Source organism: Blennius ocellaris, assembly GCF_963422515.1.
Source record: "Blennius ocellaris genome assembly, chromosome: 22".
NCBI classification, from domain to species: Eukaryota; Metazoa; Chordata; class Actinopteri; order Blenniiformes; family Blenniidae; genus Blennius; species Blennius ocellaris.
The window spans coordinates 5,459,344-5,484,623 of record NC_137671.1 but is presented as its reverse complement, the minus strand read 5'-3'; the positions used below and the strand labels follow the sequence as shown (position 1 = coordinate 5,484,623).

Below are 25,280 nucleotides of genomic sequence, written 5' to 3'. Positions count from 1 at the left end.
TCGTGTGTTTGTGTGTGAACGTGAGCCAGCGACTCCATCGTTTCCTCTCCGTTATCTCAGTTTACAGCAACAAATCTCCGGCACACAGATTAGTTTCCTCCCTCTCCTCAGAGGCGGCTATTTACGGCGCCAGATAAGCAAAGTATTCGCAGGCAGCAGCTGGAGGAGGAGCTCCGGTTCGATTCCCCGCCGCGTTCTGCTGATCCTAAGAGTTTAAAATAGGAAAGTTTTGATTTTCCTGACGATGACGATGAACCCCAGCGTGTGTGTGTCAGAGCTTCGGAGCGAGGAGGAGGAAGAGGAGGAGGAGGAGGAGACGAGGGTCACAGATGTTCCCTCTTGTCCTCCGTCCACTGACTCCTTCAGTCCCGACCCGTCTCACCCGTACTACGACGTGGCTCGCCACGGCATCGTCCAGGTCTCAGGTGCGCCTCTCACACGCCAGGTTTTTGTCCTGCGCTGCTCGACACTGCCCCCACAGGTCATCAGGAGCATTACTCCTTTTGCCCCCGACTTCCTGCGAAACTGAATGAGTTTGACGTGTCCGTGTGTTGCAGGTGACGACAACTGCGGGAGGAAGATCATCGTGTTCAGCAGCGTCTGTTTGCCGCCACTGCACCAGTTGAACCATCGCCGCCTGCTGGAGTGTGTGATCATTACACGCCACGGTGTCAATACGTGCACGCTTCCGCTCACTCCGTGTGTGTTTCAGGTACCTAAAGTTCACTCTGGATCAGTACGTACAGCTGGACTACATCCTGGTGTACTTCCACTTCGGCCTGCGGAGCAGCAACAAGCCGTCGGTCAAGTGGCTCCGTGAGGCGTACGGCGAGTTCGACAGGAAGTACGACGCCGCGCTCCGTTAACAACTTCATGTTTGGTAACGGCTGAACGCCACTGTACGGCCACTCGTGATCCGTGGGTGGTGCCGCTGGGTTGCCGTAACATTCAGTCTGCCCACAGTCCAACTCGTGCTGTGGTGGATTTCTCTCATTGCACCACCTTCTGGTCCCAAGTGGTATTGCAGTCAGACAGACTACATCGTTATATTTTTTTAATATATTTTAGCTCAAAACCTTCGAAAAACATACAAGAAACACATTAAAGTGTGGTGTGGTTTTCTTTCACGTCGTCTTTAAAGTCGCTGTTTATAAAAGGTGAGTACTACCACTCCTGTGCATTAGGGGGCAGCAGTGAGTCAATGTCAATTTTAGCTCAAGCTGGTTGGTATGCTCACGTCACACACCTGAATGGAAGACGTCACGGCTGTCGTGTTGTTTTCAAACTGTCCCAGATCAGAGACGACTTATCAAAAGTTCAGCGGAGAAAGAATGTGTTTCAAAGCAGATTTTAAAAACACATTTTAGCAACAAGAATTAATGTAAGAGTCGCCGGTCTGCTCTGAACAAGTTTTTGCCGTCTCAGATACAAGAAGAACCTGAAGACCCTTTACGTGGTCCATCCGACAAACTTCATCCGGATTGTGTGGAACATCTTCAAACCTCTAATCAGGTACAGACTCCTCTCAGGTAGAATCCCCCCCCCCCCACACACACACACACACACACACACACACACACATTCAGCTTGTCGGTGTGAAGCAGCTCTTCTTTTTTTTCCGTCTGCAGTCAAAAGTTCGGGAAGAAGCTGAAGTACGTGAACTACCTGGAGGAGCTGCGGGAACATTTGAACTACGACCAGCTCTTCATCCCTCCAGAAGTCGTCCGGTACTTCCTGTCGGACCGCGTTTGTCTCTCGTCTCGCCGTGAAAGAGCCAACCGGTGTTCTCATGTGTCCGTGTCCTCGTTTTTGTTTTCTCTCAGACACGATGAGAAGTTGCGCGCAGCTCAGAAAGGCGGAGCCACACCCCCAGTGAAAGCTCCGCCCCCTCGGCCCCCGCTGCCCCGTCAGCAGTTTGGAGTCAGTCTCCACTAGTGAGTTTTCGACCCGTCGCTCTCGACCAATCAGGGCCAGCGCTCAGTCACTGACGTCTGTTTCCTGTTTAGCATCCAGGAGAAGAACCGCGGCGCCGCCATCCCCCCCGTCATGGTCCAGACTGTGGAGTACCTGAAGGAGCGCGGTCGGTTCACGTTTGGGCCGTCTGACCCGCGTGTTGTCTGGTTGTTCGGGTACCCACAGGGGGGCGCTGACGTACATACGTGACTGTGTTTCAGGTCTGAAGACCGAGGGGATTTTCAGACGTTCAGTCCAGGTTCAGATCATCAAAGACATCCAGAAGCTCTACAACCTGGGTGAGTGCAGGTTCTCCCCGCCGCCACCTCAAATCTCCAAAGCAGGAAGTCCAGGGTTGTTTTGTGAGAATCTGAGCAGTGAGTGAGACCCTTTAAATAAAGTTGAGCGTGTTTGAACGTGGTCCAGGGAGGCCGGTGGACTTCGACGCGCTCGGAGACGTTCACGTTCCCGCCGTCATCCTCAAGACGTTCCTCAGAGAACTCCCAGAGCCGCTGCTCACCTTCAGAGTCTACCAGCAGGCCCAGGAAATCCTCGGTGAGGCTAACGACAACGCCTGAGCATCACGCCGACGGTTCCGAGCTAACCTGTGAGGTTTGTTTCCAGGTGTGCAGAGTAGTCTAAGGGTCAGCAGGTGCAAACACATCGTCCAGAGTCTCCCCGAGCATCAGTTCACAGTCAGCAGATACCTGATGGGTTTCCTCCACATGGTGAGTCCGTCCTGCGGCACCTCCACCTCTCGCGTGTTAGCATTTCATGCATTAGCATAAGCCGCTAACTCACTGTTGTACATTTTCACACCCAGCAAAATAATATCTGTCAAAGTAACGGTTTCCTGCTTTTTGGGGTGTTGTGACGACTCATTCCTGACTGGTGATTGTGATGACTCAGCATTCCTACCGCTACGACCATGCTGATTTGGCGTTCGTACTGTGTCAACGCTTTGCTGACTCAGCGTTCCTGCAGTCATTTCTCATTGCTGACTCTGGCATTCCTGTGGTTCCGACTCGGGACGGTCCCCCAGGTGTCTCAGGAGAGCGTGGTGAACAGGATGAGCGCCTCGAGCTTGGCCTGCGTGTTTGGCGTGAACCTCCTGTGGCCTCGCCACCGCTCCGTCTGCCTCGGCGCGCTGGCGCCCATCAACATCTTCACCGAGGTCCTCATCGAGCATTTCCACGCCGTGTTTGAACCCCACGGTCCACCTGCACAGGTAACCACAGAGTGACCCCGCCCACCCCAGGACTCGCCCTCCGCCTTCATATTACAGCGTGTGTCTCCATGGCAACAACAAAGAGACTTTATTTTTTCAAGTTTGAAATCTTAGAAGGTCAAAATGTCTCAAATTTCTTTGGTTAAACACATTTGATATTTTTTTTTATATCTTTTAACTCTTTTATTTTTGTAACAAAGTGTAACATTTGAGTGTATTTTATAAACTTGATGAATGAAAATATTAATAAAGTGGAAATGAATTCGCTGGTAACAAATGTTGTTTTGGAGTCAATTTCATATAAAATGTTTCAATTTCAGTTTCAATTTTTGTGGGAGGAGCTTAATAGCAGGAGGGAGAGTGTCACAGTAGGAATTTAGGAGGCGGGGCCTATCTAGAGGGTGGAGTTTTCAGGAAATGAAGAGACTTGAAGTCCAGATGAAGGAACTCTTTTCTTTATTCATGATTAGTTTTTTTTCTTTTTTTTTCGTAAGAACTGGTACAAAAAGTGAGACTACTCTTTAACCACCAATCAGCTTCTGAATGCATCATCACCAAGAAAAAACTACGTTGGCATATTTAAGACAAACACGTTCCTATACACACTATCCACTGAACGGTTACCGTGGCAACCACAACGTCAAACCCACGCTTTGCTCCTTCGCGGTGTCGCCTCTTTGTGGCAAAAGAAACATCAAACGTCGCAGGCGGGTTTTTTTGTTTGTTTTTTTTTTAGCTGCTCGATAAAATATAAAAATGTGTTTTTTTTTTGTTCACATGTTGCGTCGTGTAGTAAAATAGATCTGTTTCATGTTGCAGCGCAGCACAGTTTCTCCCGGACAACATCTCTACAAACACAGGAAATGGGGCGGAGTCTTCTACTTCCTGTTTGTTGTAAAGGGGCGGAGCCTCGTCGCATCTCTGATATGAGCCTTGTTTGTTCCCCCCCCTCCCCCCTCCGCTCACTCGATATGACTCGCATGATACGTTCACAAGCTCCGCCTCCTTGCTGATGATGCTTTTATTCACGTGTGAAGGCAAATGTTAAACAGTGTGAATGCTAATAATGCTAATCTGAGCTAATCTGCGAGCATGTCTGGAGTCTGGAAACGGGAAAACGAAAGTTTGTTCTGTCAAATTTTTTGGGAGAAAAACTGTCACCAGTTAATTTCGGGGGGAAAAAGCAAAGAACGTAGTTTTAGAGGTCAATGTTATAGCCAAATTTCTATTTAAAGTATATTTTATGATATTTAAATTGGATTTACTTTTAATATAAAAAGGCTTTTTCTTTTCTCGTCAAGTAATTTCATGATGAACAAGGAATTAACAAAAATGTGAAAAAAAATGACAAATTATGGATCAATTAAAAATAAATACAAATTCTAATTTAACAGGTTTAAATGCATGAAAACTAAATTTGGATATTATAATCAAAGTTTTTCTTTCAAAAAAGAAATTTTCTGATGTGAAAATCATCGTTAATGAAAATCTTTTAAAAGATTCTTCAGTTCCTCAATTTAAATCTACTCAAAATTTCACCGGAAATCATTAACAATCAAACAAAAGACGTGGGCAGAAAGAAAATCTTCAGGTATTTAAAGAAACGTTTCCGTTTCCAGACTCCAGAAGTCCACGAGGAGTTTTAAAAAAATTCTTTCCTAACAATAGTTTTGTGCATTTGATGATAAAATGAATGAATAAACGCAGATAAATAACGTCCGTTCCCTCCGTGACGACGTCATGGGAAGTCCAGCTAAAACGAGCGAACGTGGCGAACTGTGATGTCAGAGAACAGCTTCAAGTCCAAATTATTTTCTTTAACGTCACTTTTTTTTGGGGGGGGGGGTCCCAATTTGAACTTTGTTTTAAGTCTAACATTACGTGTTTCTTACTTAAAAACAGGGATTATATCTGTAGGTTGAAATTTATTAATTTTTTTTTATATTTGTTCTTTACTTCTTTGAGATTATTTTCATAAAACATCGATATTGTGAGAAATTTTGAAAGAAAACGATAAAATTGAGGTATTTACACTGAAAAATTACAAACAGAAATGAATCATAAAAAACAGTGAAAAGTCTAATTCAGTGAACTTGAATCAGACTTTTGTCTATTTTATGACTTTTTTCCGATTTGCATTTCAGGAGGAAAACATTTTCTTCAGTTTTGATTGGTTGTGAAGTCAAACAATGTTTTTTGTTTGTTTGTTTTGTTCATTTGGACAAAAAGCTTAGCGACTCTCTGACGTCTGTGCGAGTGCTACGTTTTACCGACGGTCCCTGAACGCAACGTCCTGGATTCACTCGTGCGAAGTCCTTGCGAGCGCCGCGTCTCCCCCGGAGTCGTATTGCTCTGTTAAGTTTGTGCTGTGCAGACGTTTGGAGTCCGACAGTTCCGGCTCTGTTCCGTGTTTCCGACACCTGAAGACACCTGATATGACTCAAAAGACAACAAAAAAAAAAAAAGGCATTTTTGTTTTTTTTTTTATATCTCCTCCCTCTCTCCATTTGTTCGTTTGTGCATCGACAGGCTGCAAAGAAAAACGATGGGCTCAATCTAGAACACGGCAGGAAGACCAGCGACACCTTAGAGGCTCGCTTCGTGACTGCGGGCGGACGATTTCTGACCTGCAGGACCATGGTTGTCCGAAGTGGGCGTGTCCGATGTGGGCGTGTCCAAAGTGGGCGTGTCCTCAGATCGCGGGAGCATGCGCCCACAGTCACAGACGGTTGTTGCAGCTGGACGGACGCGGCCAGTCTCCTCTGAGCGTTTGTTTTTTTTTTGTTGTTTAAAAGGGGCGGAGCATGAAACCCTGGACGGGAAAGGTTTTGTACTTGAGGCAGTGTTCGTCTGTCGGGTTCACAGGCTCGTCACCGTTTACAAAAGAATAACACGGAAAGGATTTTTAAAAAAAGAAAAGAAAAGAAAAGAAACGTGCGAGTATAAAAGAGGCAAGAGGACGAACGCAGTACAAAAACAAAAGAGGCTTTTTGGCATATTTTCTGTACTGGGTTAAAGGGGGCGGGGCCTAACAGCGGCGCCGCACATCGAGGCGCAGCGCCATTCGAGTTTTCTGTCGCACAAACGGAACGATTTCACAGGAGGGTTGGTTGTTCAGTGGGGGGGGGGAAATTTGGTCCCACCGTTTTGTTCGGTCACTTTCTACATCACACGGTTAGCATTTAGCATGTTAGCACTGAGAGAAAAGTCTCAATTTATACAATCTGGGGACAAATGATCAGAATAATGTCGAAATAGTTCACAGCACAGTCACAATCCAGTTCTACAATTTTGATACTAAAGACCAAATAGTGATAATTTCATTAAAACGTCTGGTGAGAGTTACAGTTTGATGTAATACCACCTCTGTACAGCGGGGGAGCAGTTGGTCTACTTCTGCTGTAAGACTGAATGCAGGCAGAAAAAGTCACTGCCACCACCTGCTGGTACAAAGTGGTATTACAAAGCGGATCTGCTAGTTGGTTAGCAGAGGAAAGCTAACAGATCTGTGTGACATTTGGATTGAACTCTTTCAAGATTTTGAGTCTCGAATTGACGTTCAACTGAAGAAGAAAAAAATGACCTTGCGATAAGAGTCTTTTTCTTGTTGGACTTTTTGTTTTTGTTCGACAGGAAACTTGAGTTATCTCTCCACTGCAGCTTCAGACGTGCGACTGTGGCAAAGTTTGATAACCAATGGAAAATCTGCAAAGATGAGGAAGATGAGTAAGAATAATAATACAACATATGTACAGTGATCCCCTCCAATACTCCAAACATACATTTATCAACAGGCATCAGAAGGAAAATACTAAAATCTCCACTAGAAATGCTAATTTTCTGTAGTTTTTTATCTTAAATACTTTTTTCTTTTTACTCTATTAATACTGAAAAAAAGTTATTCTCTGTTTTTGTTTTTGAAGGCTCGTTTACATACACGATGAAACTTTTTCCTGAATCATTATGGCAAAAGACTTGGATGGAGAACGAGAACAAACATCTACTCCGTTATATCGCTGTACACTCGGTCCACTCGCTGCTAACGCTAACTCTACCGCTCTGTGTGGCTGTCGCCGGGCAGGAAACGTAACGTCCGTCATAATAAATACATTAAGGCCAAGAACGTCAATAAATAGAAAAGAACTTAAAAAAAACAAAACAAAAACAAAACAAAACAAAAAAAGGAATCTCGTAGCACTGAAGGTGTTGGCTTTGAAGAAAATACTCGAGTGGAGGCTCCTCGGTTTTGTTCCAGCTCCTCCCAACAGAAACTCGGAATGGCCCGCCGGTGGGCGGGGCTAGTCGGCGATGTCGTCCTGGCTGTGGCTCGCCTGCGGGGGCGCTGTCGGGGTCGGGGTGGGGGTCTGTGGGGCCGAGGGGCCGGCGGTGGTCACGGTGACGACGGCGGTGCTGGTGGGTTTGATCCAGGGCGGGGAGAGCAGCGAGGCGGCGATGGTGGCGGCGGTCGTCATGGTGACCTGGATGAGCTGGTCGCGCTGGATCAGCCGGACGAGGGCCTTGAGGCGTTCCAGCGACGCTTGAGTGTCCCGCTGCTGCCCGAGGAGCCGCTCGCGCAGGTCCGCGCAATGCTGCAGAGACGGGAAAGGGGTTTTTTTTTAGCTGACGGAACCAAAAACACTGGATCAACTGACGCTCAAGGACAAGAAAGCAGTTCCCATTTCTGGGCGTCTGTACTTTGAGTGTGTTGTTGAGTGTCTTGTCCTGCTCCTCCAGGTGAGCGCACTCCTTCTTCAGCTCGTTGTTTCTCCTCAGCAGTCGTCGTTTCTCCTCCTGTCGCACTGCGCACACACACGGAGGTATTAGCACGATTACACACACACAGAGACACACACACACACGCACACAAACCTCACCTGTTTTATGTGTAACGTAGGAGTGAACAAAGTTCTGTGGCCACGACAGGTTCTCCTTGTTCAGGACCTGCAGGTCAGGAACATTTGATGAGCCGTTCCTCACTGAAAAGTCACTTGCACTGTGTTGACGGAGGCCCCTCCTTACCTTCTTCTGACACTTGGGGCAGTACCAGGGGCCTCGGGGGGGTGTTTTGAGGGGCGGGTTGAGGCAGTTGGGGTGGTAGGTGCGGGGGCAGTTGTGGCAGGGCTGCAGCTCTCCGTCCTCCTTACAGACCGAACAGTGGTCATCATGCTCTATGTTGTCCTGCACACACACACACACACACACACACACACACACACAGACAAGTTAAAGACCACTTGGACGTCGACACCACAGCATGTGTGGAACTCTGGGTCACGTGACCTGAAGTGACCCGTCGATGGCGTGTCGTGTGACTAGTTTAGAAGGGGCCCGTTCAGACCTGGCGTCAACACGTCGCCAGTGTTTTCGCTGAAGAGAACGTTCTACTCTTTCCAAAGAAGCTATGGAAAATATCCTGGAGGTCTGAAGAGACGTGTTTCCACACCACGGATCGTGACGGGATGGTTCAGGTCGCCGTGTGCCCTATAAAGGTTGCGGCCGGCACGGAAAGAACGGTATCGGAGGGTTACGATTATTTTGTTACCCTTCGTTACCACTGGAACTGGTGAGGAGGAGGCGAAAACGCAGCTTGCTGGTCCAGTTACGTACGTCCCTCTTGAGAAGCCCGCGATATTTAAACACCCCATTGGCTGAGAGGGCCGAGAATACTGGCATGGAATGGCGTCACGTAGCCCCCGTCTATATTTTCAACTGCACTCTCCGCGGTGGAACCGCGTCGCCCAATTGGGTCTGGGCAGGCTTTGCCGTACCGCACCGTCCCGTTTCGTCACAACCTCTTGCAGTGGAAACGAGGCGCGATATCGGCTACCGTCCAGCGCAACCTCGATGACTCATAACGGACGTAATAATACAATCCGATCTCAAGCGGTGAGTCTGAAACACCTGACAGGGTCAACAGTGTGATCGGCATTACCCAAGCCCTATCAACGCCAGGTCTGAATGGGTGTTCCGAGACTTGTCGGCGAGGTGTCATGTGACCTGAAGTGACCATTTTAACGAGGTGTCACGTGACCCGTCGATGAGGTGCGATGTGACCTACCTTCCAGCAGAGGTCCTCACAGTCTGGCGTGCGGATGAAGCAGAATAAACGTTAGTGGCAGTTAGTGACAAACTTTTCTTCATGTTTACGTTCAACTTCAAAGGGAACGCTTTTAACGCCTTACAAAATGTATCTCCGATTCAATCTCAGTCACAAAAATGTTTTTACGAGCCTCAAAAATGAAAACACTTTTTTTTATCAGAAAAGTGTAAATTTAAGATCCAGTCTTTAACCTCCAATCATCCTCACCTACAATCACCTGAATGTTTTATATAGATCTCATATTGAACTTCTCTAATTTTGTCATTTACCATTTTAGTCACACCGGTTCCGTTTTTTTTTTTTAAGTTTGGTTTCTGTCAGGTTACATTTAACCGGTTAAACAAAGCAAAAGCGAACAGGAACGTAAACAGAACAAAGTGAGCTTGTAAGTTGGACACGGATGAAACGTTAAGGATGTTTTCGATCGCAGACTTTCTGTTGAGAAACATTCAAAGGTTTTACCTCGGGCTGACAGGAAGAGGGCGCTGTTCAGGTAATGAGACGCCAGCCGTTTACGCTGAAACAAAAACGAGGGGGGGGAAAAAAAACCGATTGAAAACTAACTGAGAAACGACCGAGTTTCACTTTCCCCGTTTCTCGAGTCTGACCTCGGGCTCGAAGAGGCCGCTGTACGCCGGGTTCGCTGTGCTCCGCCTCTTCCTCTCCTGCCTCTTCATCTGGATCTCTGCAACGACCAATCGCATCGCAGTTATGACATCATCAGATCCCATTACCATTCGGGTTCGTATAGTGCACTAGTCGTTTACACGGCAGCCAAAACACGTGGGTTTTGAATTGTAATGAAACCACACAAGCACATGCTGCGGAGGACAATGCATAAACATTAACAATGGCGAGTTCACGGACATTCATAAAGACCGACAATAAATAAAGACTAAATAATTGACTTTGTCTGCTTCTCCTTTTCCATTGTAAAACTATTTATAAGCTATCATAAAGTTGTTGTTTATTTTTTAGTTTGACCCCCCCCACCAAAAAAAAGCAAATCTGACTTGTTTCCCACTATTAGTTTTATAAAATTCTCCAGGTAAATATATTAATTTCACCAAAAATATACAGTATTCCATTTAATCCCTGAATAACTGAACATTTGTCATGAACACAGAGCTGCTGTGATTCCAACCCAAACACCAACACTTTTTTGTCTTTGTTTTAACTTTGTTTCTACTCTCTCTTCATAATACTTTAATTGTCTGTTCAAAACTTTGTGATTGAAAAACATGGCGCTCAATTAAACAGACAAAATAGTAACATTTCTCGTTTTAATTTTTAGTCTTAAACACATGTTAATCTTCACCTTCATATGACTTTCTTTCCTCGGCGGAGAATAGAAATCGTTTTAAAAGTAAAAGAAAAATAAAAGAGTTTTTTTGGGGGATTTGTTGGAGCAGTTGGATTTGTTATGTTGTGAATACACTTATTCCATCCTTTAACGTCTCACAATCAATCCACTTTACTGATTCCCTTCGATTTAAAGTTTCTCAACTCACCTTCCAGCTGTTCTGTGGTCACCAGACCCAGAGACACCATGAAGGCAACTTTCTGTAAACAGCAGGAGATTAAAAAGAAACATTGTTTCACATTTCACTTGCGTCACGGTTCCCTCTTATCGCCACGGCGACGAGGAAGGGGGGACGCTCACCTCTGGGTCTTCGTCTTTCTTCTGCTTCGGGGACTTCGGGGTCTGCGGGGCCTCCTGCGAGGTGAGGTCTGTCGGGGCCGCGGGGCCCCCCGGCGCCCCCTCGGTGCCGCTGTGCGCCTGTGGCTGGATGATGATGACCTGCAGATTGAAATCAGATTAAAGGTCCGGCCTGTCGATCCCGACACTAAATTCCTGGGGTGTGGTAGTCGATCTGGTGTTGCTGCAGAAAGCTCGTCGAGCTCTAGGGTTCGTAGCTAAACGGTGGCACCCCCAACCTTGACGGCCTCGCTGACGGCGGACAACCCATTTCCGGAGGCCGGCGAGGCGGCGATGATGGCGTAGGCCACGCCGGGCCCTGCCGACGCGTGCTGGGTGGGCCCGGCCGAGTCGGGCCCCCCCGCGGGCGGAGACAGCGAGGCGTCGCTCTGGCCGTTGGGCCGGCGCTCGGGGCTCAGTGTGCTGTTGGCGGTGGGTAGCGTGGCCCCCTGGCTCCTGGGACTGACCACGGCCGTGGCCCTCTGCAGGCTGAGCGGCTGCAGATCCTGACACGGACTGTAGGGGAGGCTGTCGGGGATCTGGGTCTTTGGCCTGACCTGAGGGGTGGGGATGGGGTGCAAAGACCTTTAACATCCAACCAATCATTTATAGAGCACCAGGACTGAAGACCGAATCAAGTCCAGAGTCCAAATCCGAAGCCAAACGGGTTACCTGAGGTAGAACAGAGGCTGCTTGTCCTGCCAGCCGGTGCAGAGAGCCCACCTGAGGCACCTTGATGGGCAGAGCAGTGAGGGTCCCCAGCATCTGGAGCGAGTGAACGACACGATAAGTGGGCGTCACAGTGTTGAACGACAACAAGAAAACAAGTGCAGACCAATGAGTAAACAAGGGGTAAACAGTGTGTGTAACAGCCAAGTCCAGCACCGGTAAACATTGAGGCCTTGGACCGTTTTAGTTTTTGGTGTTCTTGCAGCTCTGAGCTTCATCGCCACGGTGACTTCGCGGGGCGACGCGATTGGCCGACAAAAAACCGACAAAACCTGACCCAAAACAACAAGCAAATGTTTCCGGCTGCGTTCAATCAGAGCTGCTTTTCCCCCTCCCCCCCCCTGTGAAAAGCTCAGTCTGTTGCAGAGCGACGATACAAGAAGGAGGCGGAGGAGGAGGAGGAGGCTGCTGGTTTCCATGGCAACTGCAGCGAGGACAATTCTTGAAGTGCAGAGATTTTACTTCTGTTCTCCAAACAGCACAGAAGCATCTGTTTCAGCTCCTCCTCCTCCTCCTGCAGGAGCAGAGTGACGGCGTCTCTGTGGTGACGAATTGGCTAATTAAAGCAATCAGGATTATTTAAAAAAAACAAAACAACAACAAAAAAACAAGTGAAGTTTAATTTGTGTTTCTGCACCCTGGGGCCTCCTTCCTCCTGGTTTCTGATTGGCCAAGATCTCACAACTGTGACGTCCCACAATAAGTAGCATTGGCCTGAATCCTGCTTCTTGTTGTCATTAGTAAATAAATCTATTTAACATGAGATAACATCCAGAGGATTGAGCATTTTCCTCCTAACTGATGGAACTTCAACTGAACTTTTTGAGTTCTTGGACTTATTCAGCTCAGCTAATGCTAATGCTAACACTACGCTACAATATCACAGCGATGCGACTGTCATTAACACAGGAAACTGACCAGTAACCAGCCGATTTGTCTCCTCAGTAACTTAGGTCCTCGCCACTCATCACCTGATTACTCCCAAAGTACAGTCACTGTTATAATCACGCGCGTTTCAGGGGTCGTGATGTCACCGTGGTTGCCGCGGTTACCTGTGAGGGGGGCAGCTCCCCGGCTCTCCTGCTGCCGCTGAACGGGTGGACTCCGGCCGCCGCCGCCCGGCCCCCGCCCGTCTGCAGGTTGATGGCGGCGGTCTGCAGCGGCTCCGAGCTCGCCGCCTTCTGGCCGTTAATGTGTGCCGTCACCATGGAGACCGGCGCCTTGGCCGGCACCACGGAGATGGCGATGCTCTGTGCGGGAGGCTTGATGAGGGACAGCGGCGTGGTCGACCCCACGGGACAACTTCTGACCGCCAACTTCTACGGAGGGACAGAGAGAGCGACTGTTAAAAGAGACGGCGTCCCGGGGTCGTTCACCTCCGACGCCCCAACTACGACTCCTCCGATTAGCTCCGATGCCACGCAAACAAATTTCACAACACCGACAGCGATCAACATCCACCGGCGGGGCCACATCCAGACGGACCCCCCTCCCCCCGCGGCCCTTCATCCAAATCCGCCCGCCCACACGGTCCAGTCTGGATCATGTTTCCCCCCCGACTGCGTTTGTGTCGTACCGAGTCATCGCCTCCACTGAGAAGTGAAGTTCTTTGTCCTGTTTGAAATCCATTCGGGAGGACGACGGGAAGCCTCGGGCAATGATTTCAAGTGAAGACAGAAAACTCCCAACGTTTTGTGACACAACTTTTTGTAAAAATGGCTCTCAAGGTGGAACTTTCCAAAAACACTCCCATGTAGACGGGCGAAAACGACACTTTCTAGAAACGTGCAGGCTCCGTCTCCAGTACCGAATGTGGACGCAGCAGTTGTAGTAAATAGTTCCCCCACATGCGAGAGCAGATGGGCAATAAACGACCACGGCGGCCTCCAGAGGGTCACGACTCCCTGAGTCCATATCCTCCTGCCACTTGGTAGATTTAGAGTCGAGTTTCCCCTGTAATGGCATCCAGTCTGTCGTCCGTCGTTACCAGTGTCCGTGCACTCGCCGTGGTTAATGCTTATATATTGCTCTCTGCACACCTCTGTGTGATTTCATTACAAAAACAAACAACAGCGACCACTAGTGGCCCAACATGAAAACTACATTGATTCCCAGCATTTCTGCCATTGTGTAAACCGACATAGTTTTCAGAACATTGTAAATATCTTTCTGTGTGTGTGTGTGTGTGTGTGTGTGTGTGTGTGTGTGTGTGTGTGTGTGTGTGTGTGTAGGTTTGGTTCGAGAAGTTTGGGCTGTTTGTGGAGCCTATAAAGGAAAAATTTCAATACTAAAGCTGCAAAATGTTCACAGGGCTCCATCTGGAGTTTAGCTGACGAGACTCCACTAAGTTCTAAAAGTCCAGGAAGAACACACACACACACACACACACACACACACACACACACACACACACACACACACACACACACACACACACACACACACACACACACACACACACACACACACACACACACACACAGAGTTGTGATGTTGTAGCAGGCATGGTGTAGTTTCATGTGATTGTGGTCAGTCAGCCATAAAACACCGATTTCTGACCCAGTAAACACACACACACACACACACACACACACGGGCATCTGGAAGCTGCTCTTGGCGCGGTGCAGCAGTGGTTGGCCCTCTCCCAGCTCCTCTCCTGGCACAGACGCAGCTTATCAGCAGGAGCACCCGGGACACGGCTGGACCGCCGCCCGTCGTTTGAACCTCGACTGCACGCCGCCGAGCACGTGGCGCTGACCTGGAAAACATGGCGCGTGTTCCCCAGGCGGCGCCGGCGTCACTCCGCGGGGCCCAGAATCGGACAGGAGACCTCGCGAGGGGGTCGGCATGCCGGTTGGTCAGACGGTTCGTTGTCGGGTTAATAAATCTCGCCAGTAGTTCTCAGAAACGAGCTCAAAAACAACGTGGTCACTTCGGACGCTCCTGAACAACAGTCACAGTTGTCGTCGTCATGATGGTCCCATTACAGGCTTCATACGGAAAACAAATGACAAAACGTGTGTTGTTGTTTGTTTTTTTAGTCTACCGTCTCTTCGTCACAACCCCACATGGCGTCACAAACGCAGTAATGATTGAGGGGCCTCTTTGCGGGGGCGACACCAAAACGACGGCGTGGGGGACGACGCTCAGGAGTCAAACATCACCTGAAGACGCCAAATCTTTTAGGAAACCTGAGCACTGGGGGACCTTCCTTCTCTGCAAACGCTCTTATTTTGAAACGCTGCTACTGAGCCTGTGCGCCAAGGCCGTAGTGAATAGTTATTTTTGCACATGCTCAGTAGGTGGACCATAACAACAATGGCGGCCTCCAGAGTGTCGCAACTGCGAGTCTATATGATCCTGGGACTTCAGAGATTTCAATTGTTTCTGCCGCTTCCGTGTAAATGTCTTCACAATGTTGCCATAATAAATGTGCAACTGTTCTAAAAAAGAAAAATGCAAGAATGATTGTGTTTTAACTTGAAATGTTGTCATGCAAATGGGGTCTTAGTTTCCTCAACTTTTATCTTTTTTTTTTCTTGATTCGATGTAAATCTTCCTTTTCGATTCCATCTGTAGAATTACGTTGTTTCAGTTGAGTCCTTTTGTCCAATTGTGTCTCTCTCATTTAGCTTTGTGAAAAATCTGAGCAGCGCACACAGCGCCCCCTCCAGGTTGTTGACAGGGGCTGCCATTATTAAAACTCGCATTCACCTGCAGCTTTTTACTCAGTCCGTAGGGCTAAAGGTTTTCCGTTACCGTGGCAACGGCTCGGTCGTCTGCTTGAACTTGGAGCCGCTTGTCTCAAACTCTGAAATCACGCAGTCCGGGGGGGGGGGGGGGTCGACAGCTGTCATGCTCAGCAACTAGTCTCATGCCAAGCTAACAGTTTTCTTAAGCTCTGATAATTATTTTTATGCTCAGCTAAATGTTTTTTTTGTTGTTGTTTTTTTTTACTTATGTGACGGCAAAGTTGAAAAAACAAGTGAAAAACAGCGAAGCCGGTGGTGAACTGAACCGCGACGATGCTTAAACTGATAGTGAAGAGAAAGGAAAGCGGCGAAAAAGAAAAGACAAATGTGTTTGATGAAATAATGATAAACGTGTTGTTAAGTGTCCTCGTCTGTGTGTTTGACTGCAGGTGGTTTAGAACTCAGAGGAGTTTTCTTCACCGCAAACGGGGGGACAGCTGCTCTCCATGAAAGGGTGTGTGTGTGTGTGTGTGTGTGTGTGTGTGTGTGTGTGTGTGTGTGTGTGTGTGTGTGTGTGAGAGAGAGAGAGTGTGTGTGGGGTGGGGGCCGTCCAGCAGATGGACTGCAATGAACAATGGGAGCAGACAGATGCAGCCACAAAGAGCAGCTCAGACTCACTGCCACACACACACACACACACACACACACACACACACACACACACACACACACACACACACACACACACACACACACACACACACACACACACACACACACACACACACAGGCGCAGGTCCTTTGGTAGCCACTGGGGGCACACCACTGCGCTCAGAGCCTCAAGACACAAAACATATCGGCTTCAACCTGAGGAAGAAATCTGATCCACCGAGAATGATTCTCACACGCTGAGAAACTAGGAAAACACACGAAGTTTGAGAACCAGTGAAGGACAACCAATCAGTGAACAGCAAGAGGAACAACAACAACAACAAAAATCCTCAAGGACTAAACAAACATCCACTCGTGTTTCTACTCAGACTTTGTTTTTCCATCTTCAAACATCAAGAAGTTTACATCAATAACAACATGTTAGCAAACAACATGTTAACTGCAGGTAAAAAAAACAAACCAACCCATCATGACATTGTGTAAACACAATACAAACATCGTAAACAAGAGTAACTTTCACGTAAACAATGATTAGGCAGCACATGTGCTGTGAGCGTGAGCGTACCTGTCCGTTCTGAAGTTCGTTGAGGCCTTTGCACAACGTCTGATTCTGCGGGAGAGAGAGAGAAAAAAAAAGAAGAAAAGAAAAACATTAAAAAGCCATTTCGATTTTTTTTCCTCTGATTGAGACACAGAACTGGGGGTCCAGCCGATTTCACCACCTGCATTGAAGCAGCGTTGTTGTAGGCGACGAGACACACTTCACCCCTCGGCCGCACTTGGCTTGGAAACAAAACTTTAAAATAAAAGAAACAAGGGGCTCGTTGCTATGGAAACTAAACAAAGCCACAAGCGAACTTGCTCGCGTGTGACGTCATTTCTACGTGAACGGCTCATGTTTGTAACTTTTATTGGAAGTTTGTGTGGAAGACGGATGATTTTAGACGCTAGTTTAACAGGTAACGTTAGATCAGGAGGAACACATGTGTTGATTGTGTATTAAAAACGGTATAATCTACTAACATACAGGCGCTATGAAGAGTTGGATAGAACTTCATTCTTGGGTTTGCAGGGCTTCACGCTCACAGCCTGAGCTACAGAGAAACAGAAAACATAACTGTATGAAGACAAAGTATCACCACGACGTTGTCATCAACATATACAAGTAGACAACTCATTGTTGCTGCAGGGTGGTGGCCATGTTGGATGAGGACCTGCTTCTAAATCCAGCGTTTTTACATTATTTAATGAGTAACACGACGGCCTCACGTTTATTTTTGGGCTTTTTAATTCGCTATTTACAGGTCACATCCAGCTACCTGCTACAATAACTGGGGCCGAAATAATTCCTTGAATAATTTAATTACTACAATTCCTCAAGGTTTCATTAAAATGCATCAGATTTGGGCTCGATCAGAGCAATCCTGCTGGGAAAAAAAAAAGTAAAACGCTGGCTCGATTTGAGTCGTGTATGTGGGAAAACAATGATGTCATCGCCCGGCCTATTGACCCTTATAATCCCGTGACGTCACTCGACAACAACAGTGGTAGACGACATACTCATACACATCGAGCTGCAGATGCTACAGATGCTAGTCTTGTTCATAGCGACGCGTGGATGGAAAAAAAAAAAAAGACCGGGCCTGAGTTCCACCATTCAGTTGCACTGCGTTGAATTACACGTATGACACTGAACTCCGACACGTCCGTAAATGCTGACAACAGCAGAAACTGGAGGAAGACGGGAGTAAAAACACTGCATTGTAAAACCATTCGAATTCAGCAACAGGACGTCCTCGACTCAAACGACACAGTAGAAAACATCCCCGTGATGCTCCTTAAACTCTCGTCGCAAATGATTCTATACTGAAACGGCGATGAAACTAAAAATGCATCAAGGCTGTGTGTGTTTGAAGGCAAAACTTTATCAGGTTGCAGTAACTTTAATCGTCATCCAGTAATAAAAAGTGGCTTTTGGAAGATTAAAATCCTCAAAATGATTGAACGTTGACAAGTGTCTTGGCTGAAGCGTTTGAAGAGATTCAGGAAAAAACCACAATTTACATGTTCATATCAGAATTTTTTTTTTTTTTTATTATGTCATGTTATTGCAACAAAACCTACAGATTTTCTTTGATTTTTTTTAAATGTATTTATTCTTTCTGTCTCTGTCCACAGATTCCATTTGTTTGTTTGTTTTAAAATGACTACTGATCAGCTGGTTTGTATCAAACCAGGTCATAAAAAGTGTTATAATACTCAGTAGGTTATGCTTATCTTACTTGTATAAACACCTTTTCTAAATATAAGCTTCTTCTTCCATGTCTGCTGTGTCGTACGTCCAGGTGTTTTTAAACTGGAGGAAAGTTTATCAGGTGCACTGAGGAAAAACTTCATTGCTGTTGTGAAACTAAGACACGACGAAGTGTTGTGTTTGATACAAGAGAGCGTCTGGCGTCGACAGCAGACTGTATTTCACACCACTAATGTAACATTACATCATACCTGGAAGCGACAATAGGAGAATGACAGACTTCACCGCTTAACTAAAATGACATTCTATTGTGGGCTAAAATCAGATTAATTCTGTATATTCTGACTATCATGGACATTAATTTTAATTATATCAAGATGCCATCCTGTCGTCATCACAGAGGCTTTCACGACTTTGACATTCTCTTACATCACAAAATGGAAGAAAAATGTTTTTTAAGTTAAAGCTTCGGATTATGTTCAGCGAGACGCATCATCTTTGTACAAGTAGTATGGAGTCGATAGATTACATTATATCATAACAGCATACCTATTAAGTGTTTCTCATGATGTCTATCTTAATATGCTGTGAACTCATTATGATACCAAGAGTATAAAAAAAGTAATCATAATTCTACTGTAGTTTTGGTTTCAAACTGCTGAAGTCAGTCCCAGTTTCTTAAAATAAGTACGAACTGAACACGTTCATAACAGCTGATATATTGAAGAAATACATGTTAAACTGCTCTCAAGATCTGTGTACATTTATTGTAATTCAAAACTGATTTGATGATCACCAGATGGGTATTTTATGACTTGAATCTTGAAGTTGGGGACTCAAATGTGAGCTCTGATAACATAAATAACAAGGCTCAACCTCAAGTGGGACAAAACTACTTTAAGTATGTTTATGAGCTTTTGACGCAAATATTCATTGAACACATTTAAATTATATCAGATTGATTTAGTTTTAATAGTCAAATATTTAAATTGTTCATTTGTTGTATTTAAGTTTAACGTATGAAGTTAAATTTAAAGATAATTAGGTGTGTGTGTGTGAAATTGTAAGAAGCAGCCGTTTCCATGGTTACACACAGCCTGTGAAACAGACACACACACACGCACATCTCGACACACAAATCTGCTGAACTTGTAGCACTGAACGACAACAAATTGAAAAAGTGTTGAGAAGTGAAATGTGAAGCCGAGACGCACAACGATACACAATAATACAACAACAAACAGCCCAACGCACACAAACGGAGGAATAAATACACGGCTCGTCAAAAGAAGACTGAATTAAAGACACAAAGCAACACGGAGGCCGGAACGATGAATAAACGTCTGAATAAGAAAATCTCAGGAAGAAGAAAAAAAAGATCCTGATGCAAATGAACACAAAGACACAAACACGCAACATGTTCAAACTACCTTAAACCAAAGTTCTACAACTAAACAATGACAAGGAGACACAAGCAGTCCAAAGCAAACGAAGACTAAACACACAAGGACATTAAGTCTGAAACAAGCTGACCAAAGAAATGTGTGCGGTTTTGTTAAAGGAGTCGCGTGTGTGTGTGTGTGTGTGTGTGTGTGTGTGTGTGTGTGTGGTACAGCGATGACAAACGAGGAGCAGCTCCCCTCCCCCTCCTCACGCCAAAAAACACCATCAAAGCTATCAAAATGCTAATGCTGCACATGAATGGAGCCCCTCCCCCTCTGAACCCCCTCAAACTCTGCAGACTTTCTGCAGCCCCTCAAAGGGAGACACACACACACACGCACACACACTTCAAGTTCAACTACAAAAACATAAAAGCTGAAAACAAAAGCCACTTAAATTGCACTTTTTTCTTTGCACAGAGATGCCAAGAGAACTGCAGAGACATTAAAAGAGTGAAATAACCACAAAGTGTGAAAAAGCGACAAAAAAGAAAAAGACAAAAGGAATCGGGATGATAAACAAACGTCAGCCAAAAGACACATAAAAAGGAAATTCAACACAAATGGAACACGTCGTGTTCAACTAAAGTGGATCACAGCAAGAACCGCAAAGCGACGAAAACGTTCACGCAAACGAGCCAAGAGGAAAAATCTGAACAGTACGAATTCAAATCAAAGATACACAAGCCTGAGGTGACACTAAGTTCTTGTTTACAAAACAAAGTTTCAAGTGAAAACACTCCCATTTTTGCTTTTTTTGTTTCAGAAAAGTTTTGCGTTTACACGTTTATTTACACCTAAAACTGCAGAAACGGTGAAATTATAGTTTTCCCTGTAGGGGAAGTCGATGCTGTGGTCTGTCGTTGTAATGAAACCACACACACACACACACGCATGCGTGTGCAGAGAACAAGACGCTATAAACATCAACAATGGCAAGTTCAGGGACATTCCTATGGAAGTTTAATTGACACAACAACCCGGTGACACAACAATGGAGTCAAAGCGTCTCTTGAAAAGTTCTGCCTCTGGTGCTATTTTCCCAAAAAGTTGCATTTTCAGTGGCTCCGCGTCAACAGACACCGGAAATGCAATAAAAGTGTCGCATTTTCACTTGTAATGTCGGGCCTTCAAAGTAAAACTCCCCTGGAGGAGTTTTACAGGCCTCAAACAAACCCAACGAACACGCTGAAGTGAGGAGGAGCTGGCCGTGGTGCTGAACACCTTCTCTGCTCCTCACACCCAGGAGGAGGAGGAGCAGGAGGAGCTGGCCGTGGCGCCGGGCCTCCCCTCTGCTCCTCACACCCAGGAGGAGGAGCAGGAGGAGCTGGCCGCGGTGCCGGGCCTCCTCTCTGCTCCTCGGCACCCACAAAGGCAGCAGGAAGAGGAGGTGAGCGAAAGTGACCAATCAGAGCGCGGCTCGGTGGCCACGTGACCCTCCATCAGTAATAAGTCCAAAGTGAGAGAAAAGAGGAGAAAACGGCCCGCAAAATACTCTCTCTCGGGGACGGGCCTCTCTCTTCCGGGCCACCGCGGCTCCGCGGAGCCGGGGTGGGGGGGGGGACCCGTCGCGGAGCCGCGGGGAGTCCCGTCCCCCCCCCACCCCACCCCCCACCACCTCCTCCTCTGCTTCTCCTCCGTTATACTCTCCAGAAACATGTCGACCTACTCAAAATGGACGCTAAAATTTCTCAACATCACAACTTTGGGTGGACTGAAGCCGCCCAGAGGCCGAAACCTCTCTCCCGTCTCCCGGAGCGGCCCGGGGACACCTCGGAGACGGAGCGGGGGACAACCTGAGGGGACCGGGGGAGGACCGGAGGGAGAGCTTTTTAAAGCTCTTTCAAAGCCAATTCCATCCCCTCTCTCGGTGGGAAAACTTCCCCGCAGCTCCGTGGTGCTGACCCGGAGAACACATCCGGGGCCCCCGCACCGATATTCTCCCTCAAACGGAGCAGATTTGTGCTGATAAAGTTTCTCACAACACTCCCCCCTCCCCTCCCTCCTCCCCCGCTACCACCACCACCACCTCCTCCTCCTCCTCCTCCTCCTCACCCCTGCCGGGAGGAGAGCGACTTACCTGTGGGTTCATCGGAGCAGCTCCCGGGTCACATCCAGCCGCGTCCGAGGAGCAAAGTTTGGGGAGCAGGAGGAGGTTTCGGCTCCATAAAGGAGCTCCGCTGCTCCTCATAAATATTCAGGTCGCGTCCGGATGGCCACACAGCACCTCCTCCTCCTCCTCCTCCTCCTCCAGCAGCACCGCATTAACAGCTCCCCAAACCTCCACGTTCAGCCCCAAACTCCCGCGGGGGGGAGGGGGGTGGTGTGTGTGGGGGGGAAGAGTACCGGACCGGACCGGATCGGACCGAGCGGAGCGGCCGGCGGGGCTCCGGCCCCCCCTCCCCGGGCAGAGAGCTCCCCTCCGGCCGCTCCGCTCTCACTCTCTGACAACAGAGAAGAAAGCTCGATGTTTCCTTACCTGGTGACATTGGATCTCCACTTGCAGCGCTTCTTGCGGGCCCTGGACCTCCATGTTCGGAGCCCGGCGGCACTTTGGTGCCACTTTGCGCCGCTCCGAGACGAACTTCAGGCGGAATTTGGAGGTTTTTTGCAGCCTCAGTAACAATTGAAAGAAGAATTACTCCGAGCTGCACCAGCAAGTTCTCCCTTTTTTTTTTTTTTTTTTTTTTTTTTTTTTCTACCAGGCTGAAGGACTCATCACTACACTTTCCGCCCGTCTTCAAAAGTGCTCCGGAGCGGGCGGGAGGCCTCGAGGCCGCGGCCGGACGCTCTCCTGGTCACGGCCGGACGTCGACGGGTCCTCCGGGGCGGCGGCTCGGCGGTTCCGTCGGTGATTTTAAGTTGAAAAACGGGAACTAGATGTTGTCCGAGTCCGCGGCTTGATTTCACTTTGCCTCGGGAAAAGTAGTGCTGCGGCTGTCAATGGTAATTCTCGAGTTCCCGGATGGAGACCCCTCCCCCTCCCCCGCGGTGTGCGCACGCGCAGTGTGCGGCGTGTCTGTTTTTCTGATGAAGTTTTTCTGATTATAATGACGATTTCACACAAAAAAAACAAGTTAAGAACGACGCATACGCAAAGATTTTAAACTCACATGAGCCAGATTCAATAAAAACGTGGCAGAAATGTGGGTTTTATTCAAATACACATGAACTTACTCAAATGTTATTGTCCTCTTGAGTCATCTGAGAATAATCTCGTCACATGCATTTGTTTACGCGTCTGTCTTCTCGTCTTATACTCATGTTATATTTGGCTTTGTTCTGTTTTCTTTTTAATATTTATGAATAAAGAACTTTTAGACAAGAGAAAAGTCAGATTTTCAACACATAGGGACAAACATTACAACTGAACAAAGACTGCCATCAAATAAAAACACAGGGAAACATTTATTTTCTAAATATGAAAATATTTTTAACTTTGACACTGTATTTCTAGTTTCTAGTCAGGTATTTATCTCTGTTTGTGTCCCCTGGTGTTAATCTTTTATGTGACCTAAATATGTTTAGTACTTCATTGATGCAGGTCATAATGCCACATGATGACAACTACAAAACACATTGAAGTCATAACTTTAGAGGAATTTATTTAATTTGATCCTCATATACTGTTAGTTTTGTCAGAAAACATTGTTTTCAGGATTAAATTAATCTTTAGGAAGTAAATTCCGGCAGGTCTTTTGACTATTTCCACTAAATTTGACAATAATCTTCCAGAACACAAACCTTTAAATGAACCTTTTTGTGAATTAAGTCGTTTTACTTTTTAATCACAAATATTGTGTCAACACAGGTTTGCCTGACATTATTCCCTAACAAAGTTTGCATTGTTATATCTGTGGTGCCATAAACCTTTCACTAAATCAGGCTTTTGAACATTTACATTCAGGATAGTGACTCAGACTTTATTATCCTTTGGTCGTGAATAATGACACTATAGCTAAACCCACACATCTGTCAAGGTAATTCCACATTATTAAGATATCTAACAGAATAATAATGCGAAGAAAAGGTCCAGTAAAATCAATAAATTGCTGGGAACTGCCCCCCCCCCCCAAAAAAAAACTTTCATCTGTCAGAAATGATTAGTCACACTATGAGATATATCTATATTTCTGTATAAAACCCCAGCAGAGGCTCTTAACAACTCAATCTGGCAACAGAGATAAATAAGCTCAAGTGATGCGTGTGAGGCATAAAAAAAAATTACAACAAAGGAGCAAGAATGGCACAATACTATATGGAAGACCAAAAATATTGAGGAAAATAATAAGTAGAGGAACAAAACTCTAAAAATGCAAAAAAAAAAAAAAAAAAAAAAAACAACGAGTAAAAGTGAACTGAGCTTCCATGACATGGGAGAGGAAAAAATGGAAGCAGCTGCCTTCACTGCTTCACTCTGAACTTCTGACACTCACAAAAGAGCCAAACACATGAAACATGTCGGCTCCGGCGCAGAAACACGTCCAACGGCGTCACACGCTCGTCTGTGTTTTTACCCCCCGCGCACACAAAGGGGGCAAATGGAGCAGTTTGTTCTCAGAAACACGTCCAGCTTCTCCCCCCACATCATTCCCCCCTGACAGACCCCCATCTCGCCAGAACACTCATGTCGACCTGCGATTGGCTGAGCCCAGGGAAGAGGGCGGGACGAGTTGTGACTTTCCGTGTGACAGGACGGTGAGCCAATGGGCGAGTGAGGAGGCTGGGAGAGGGGCGGGGCTTGTGAGAGTGCTGCGGAGTGGAGACTCCGGTAGTTTGACTGGAGCGGTCAGGCCCGCGTGTCACTTTCTGGCTCGAGACGCCCGTCGAGGGGAGCCGTGCGGCGGCCGCGGCAGCACCATGGACAGAGGCAGGAGGAGGGCTCACTCAGTAGGATCCATCCGCCGCCATGTCGGCTCCGCCCGGCCTGTTCCCCGTCCCGCTTGCGGGGGGGGGGGGGGGGGGGGGGTGTTCGCAGGCCTGAACCCGCCGCAGAGCCGCTGGAGCCCTCCCCCCACCCGACAAGCCGCTTCGCCCCCGTCTGCTGCTACTGCTGCTGCTGCTCCCCATTTCACGGCTCAGCGGAGAAGCTCCGAAAGCCGGAGTCCAGAGAGAAGGAGCAGCAGGAGTACGAGGAGGTCGTGGTTGTGGCCGGTGTGGTGTTGGAGGTCACCCCGAGGCGCCTCCACACACCTCCCCCTTTTAAAGTTTCACTCCTTGTTCGATGGAGCCTGTTGAAGAAGGAGGGAGGAGAAGGGAAAGAGATAATACAATAAAAATACAACAACACACACACAGGATAAAAACACACAAGTTAAAAAAAATAAAAAGCATCACTGCTGCAAAAAGGTCACCAAAGAACAACAAAAACACAGAAAAAGCCTCAAAACAACACGTCGATACATTATCAGTAGAATTCTAACCAGGTGCGTCAGCGCCCTCTGTTGGTCACACTGAGTACACTAAGGGAGGGTCGACGGAGGGGTCAACAAACCCCCTTTTTTTCCTGAT

General features: G+C 47.2%; 2 protein-coding genes across 2 annotated transcripts; one reads left to right on the top strand and one right to left on the bottom strand.

Annotated features, from left to right (window-relative positions):
• Positions 1-244: 244 nt before the first annotated feature.
• Positions 245-3,303, top strand: LOC308146665 (rho GTPase-activating protein 8-like; the record flags this gene model as incomplete). The annotated part of the gene is made up of 11 exons (XM_080518568.1): positions 245-425; positions 558-645; positions 713-844; positions 1,426-1,512; positions 1,629-1,727; positions 1,824-1,934; positions 2,007-2,080; positions 2,175-2,252; positions 2,380-2,508; positions 2,578-2,681; positions 2,996-3,303. 11 exons carry the CDS (start codon positions 245-247, stop codon positions 3,194-3,196), a joined length of 1,284 nt encoding a protein of 427 aa, XP_080374694.1. The 3' UTR covers positions 3,197-3,303.
• A 362-nt stretch (positions 3,304-3,665) lies between these two features.
• Positions 3,666-22,424, bottom strand: phf21b (PHD finger protein 21B). The gene is made up of 14 exons (XM_080518257.1): positions 22,249-22,424; positions 16,639-16,683; positions 12,762-13,028; positions 11,653-11,745; positions 11,220-11,537; positions 10,945-11,082; positions 10,793-10,844; positions 9,890-9,966; positions 9,744-9,798; positions 9,240-9,262; positions 8,201-8,359; positions 8,056-8,122; positions 7,877-7,980; positions 3,666-7,770 (listed from the first exon to the last, which is right to left on the bottom strand). The coding sequence occupies exons 1-14, from the start codon at positions 22,300-22,302 to the stop codon at positions 7,480-7,482; spliced, it is 1,743 nt and encodes a 580-aa protein (XP_080374383.1). The 5' UTR covers positions 22,303-22,424; the 3' UTR covers positions 3,666-7,479.
• Between the last annotated feature and the right edge of the window lie 2,856 nt (positions 22,425-25,280).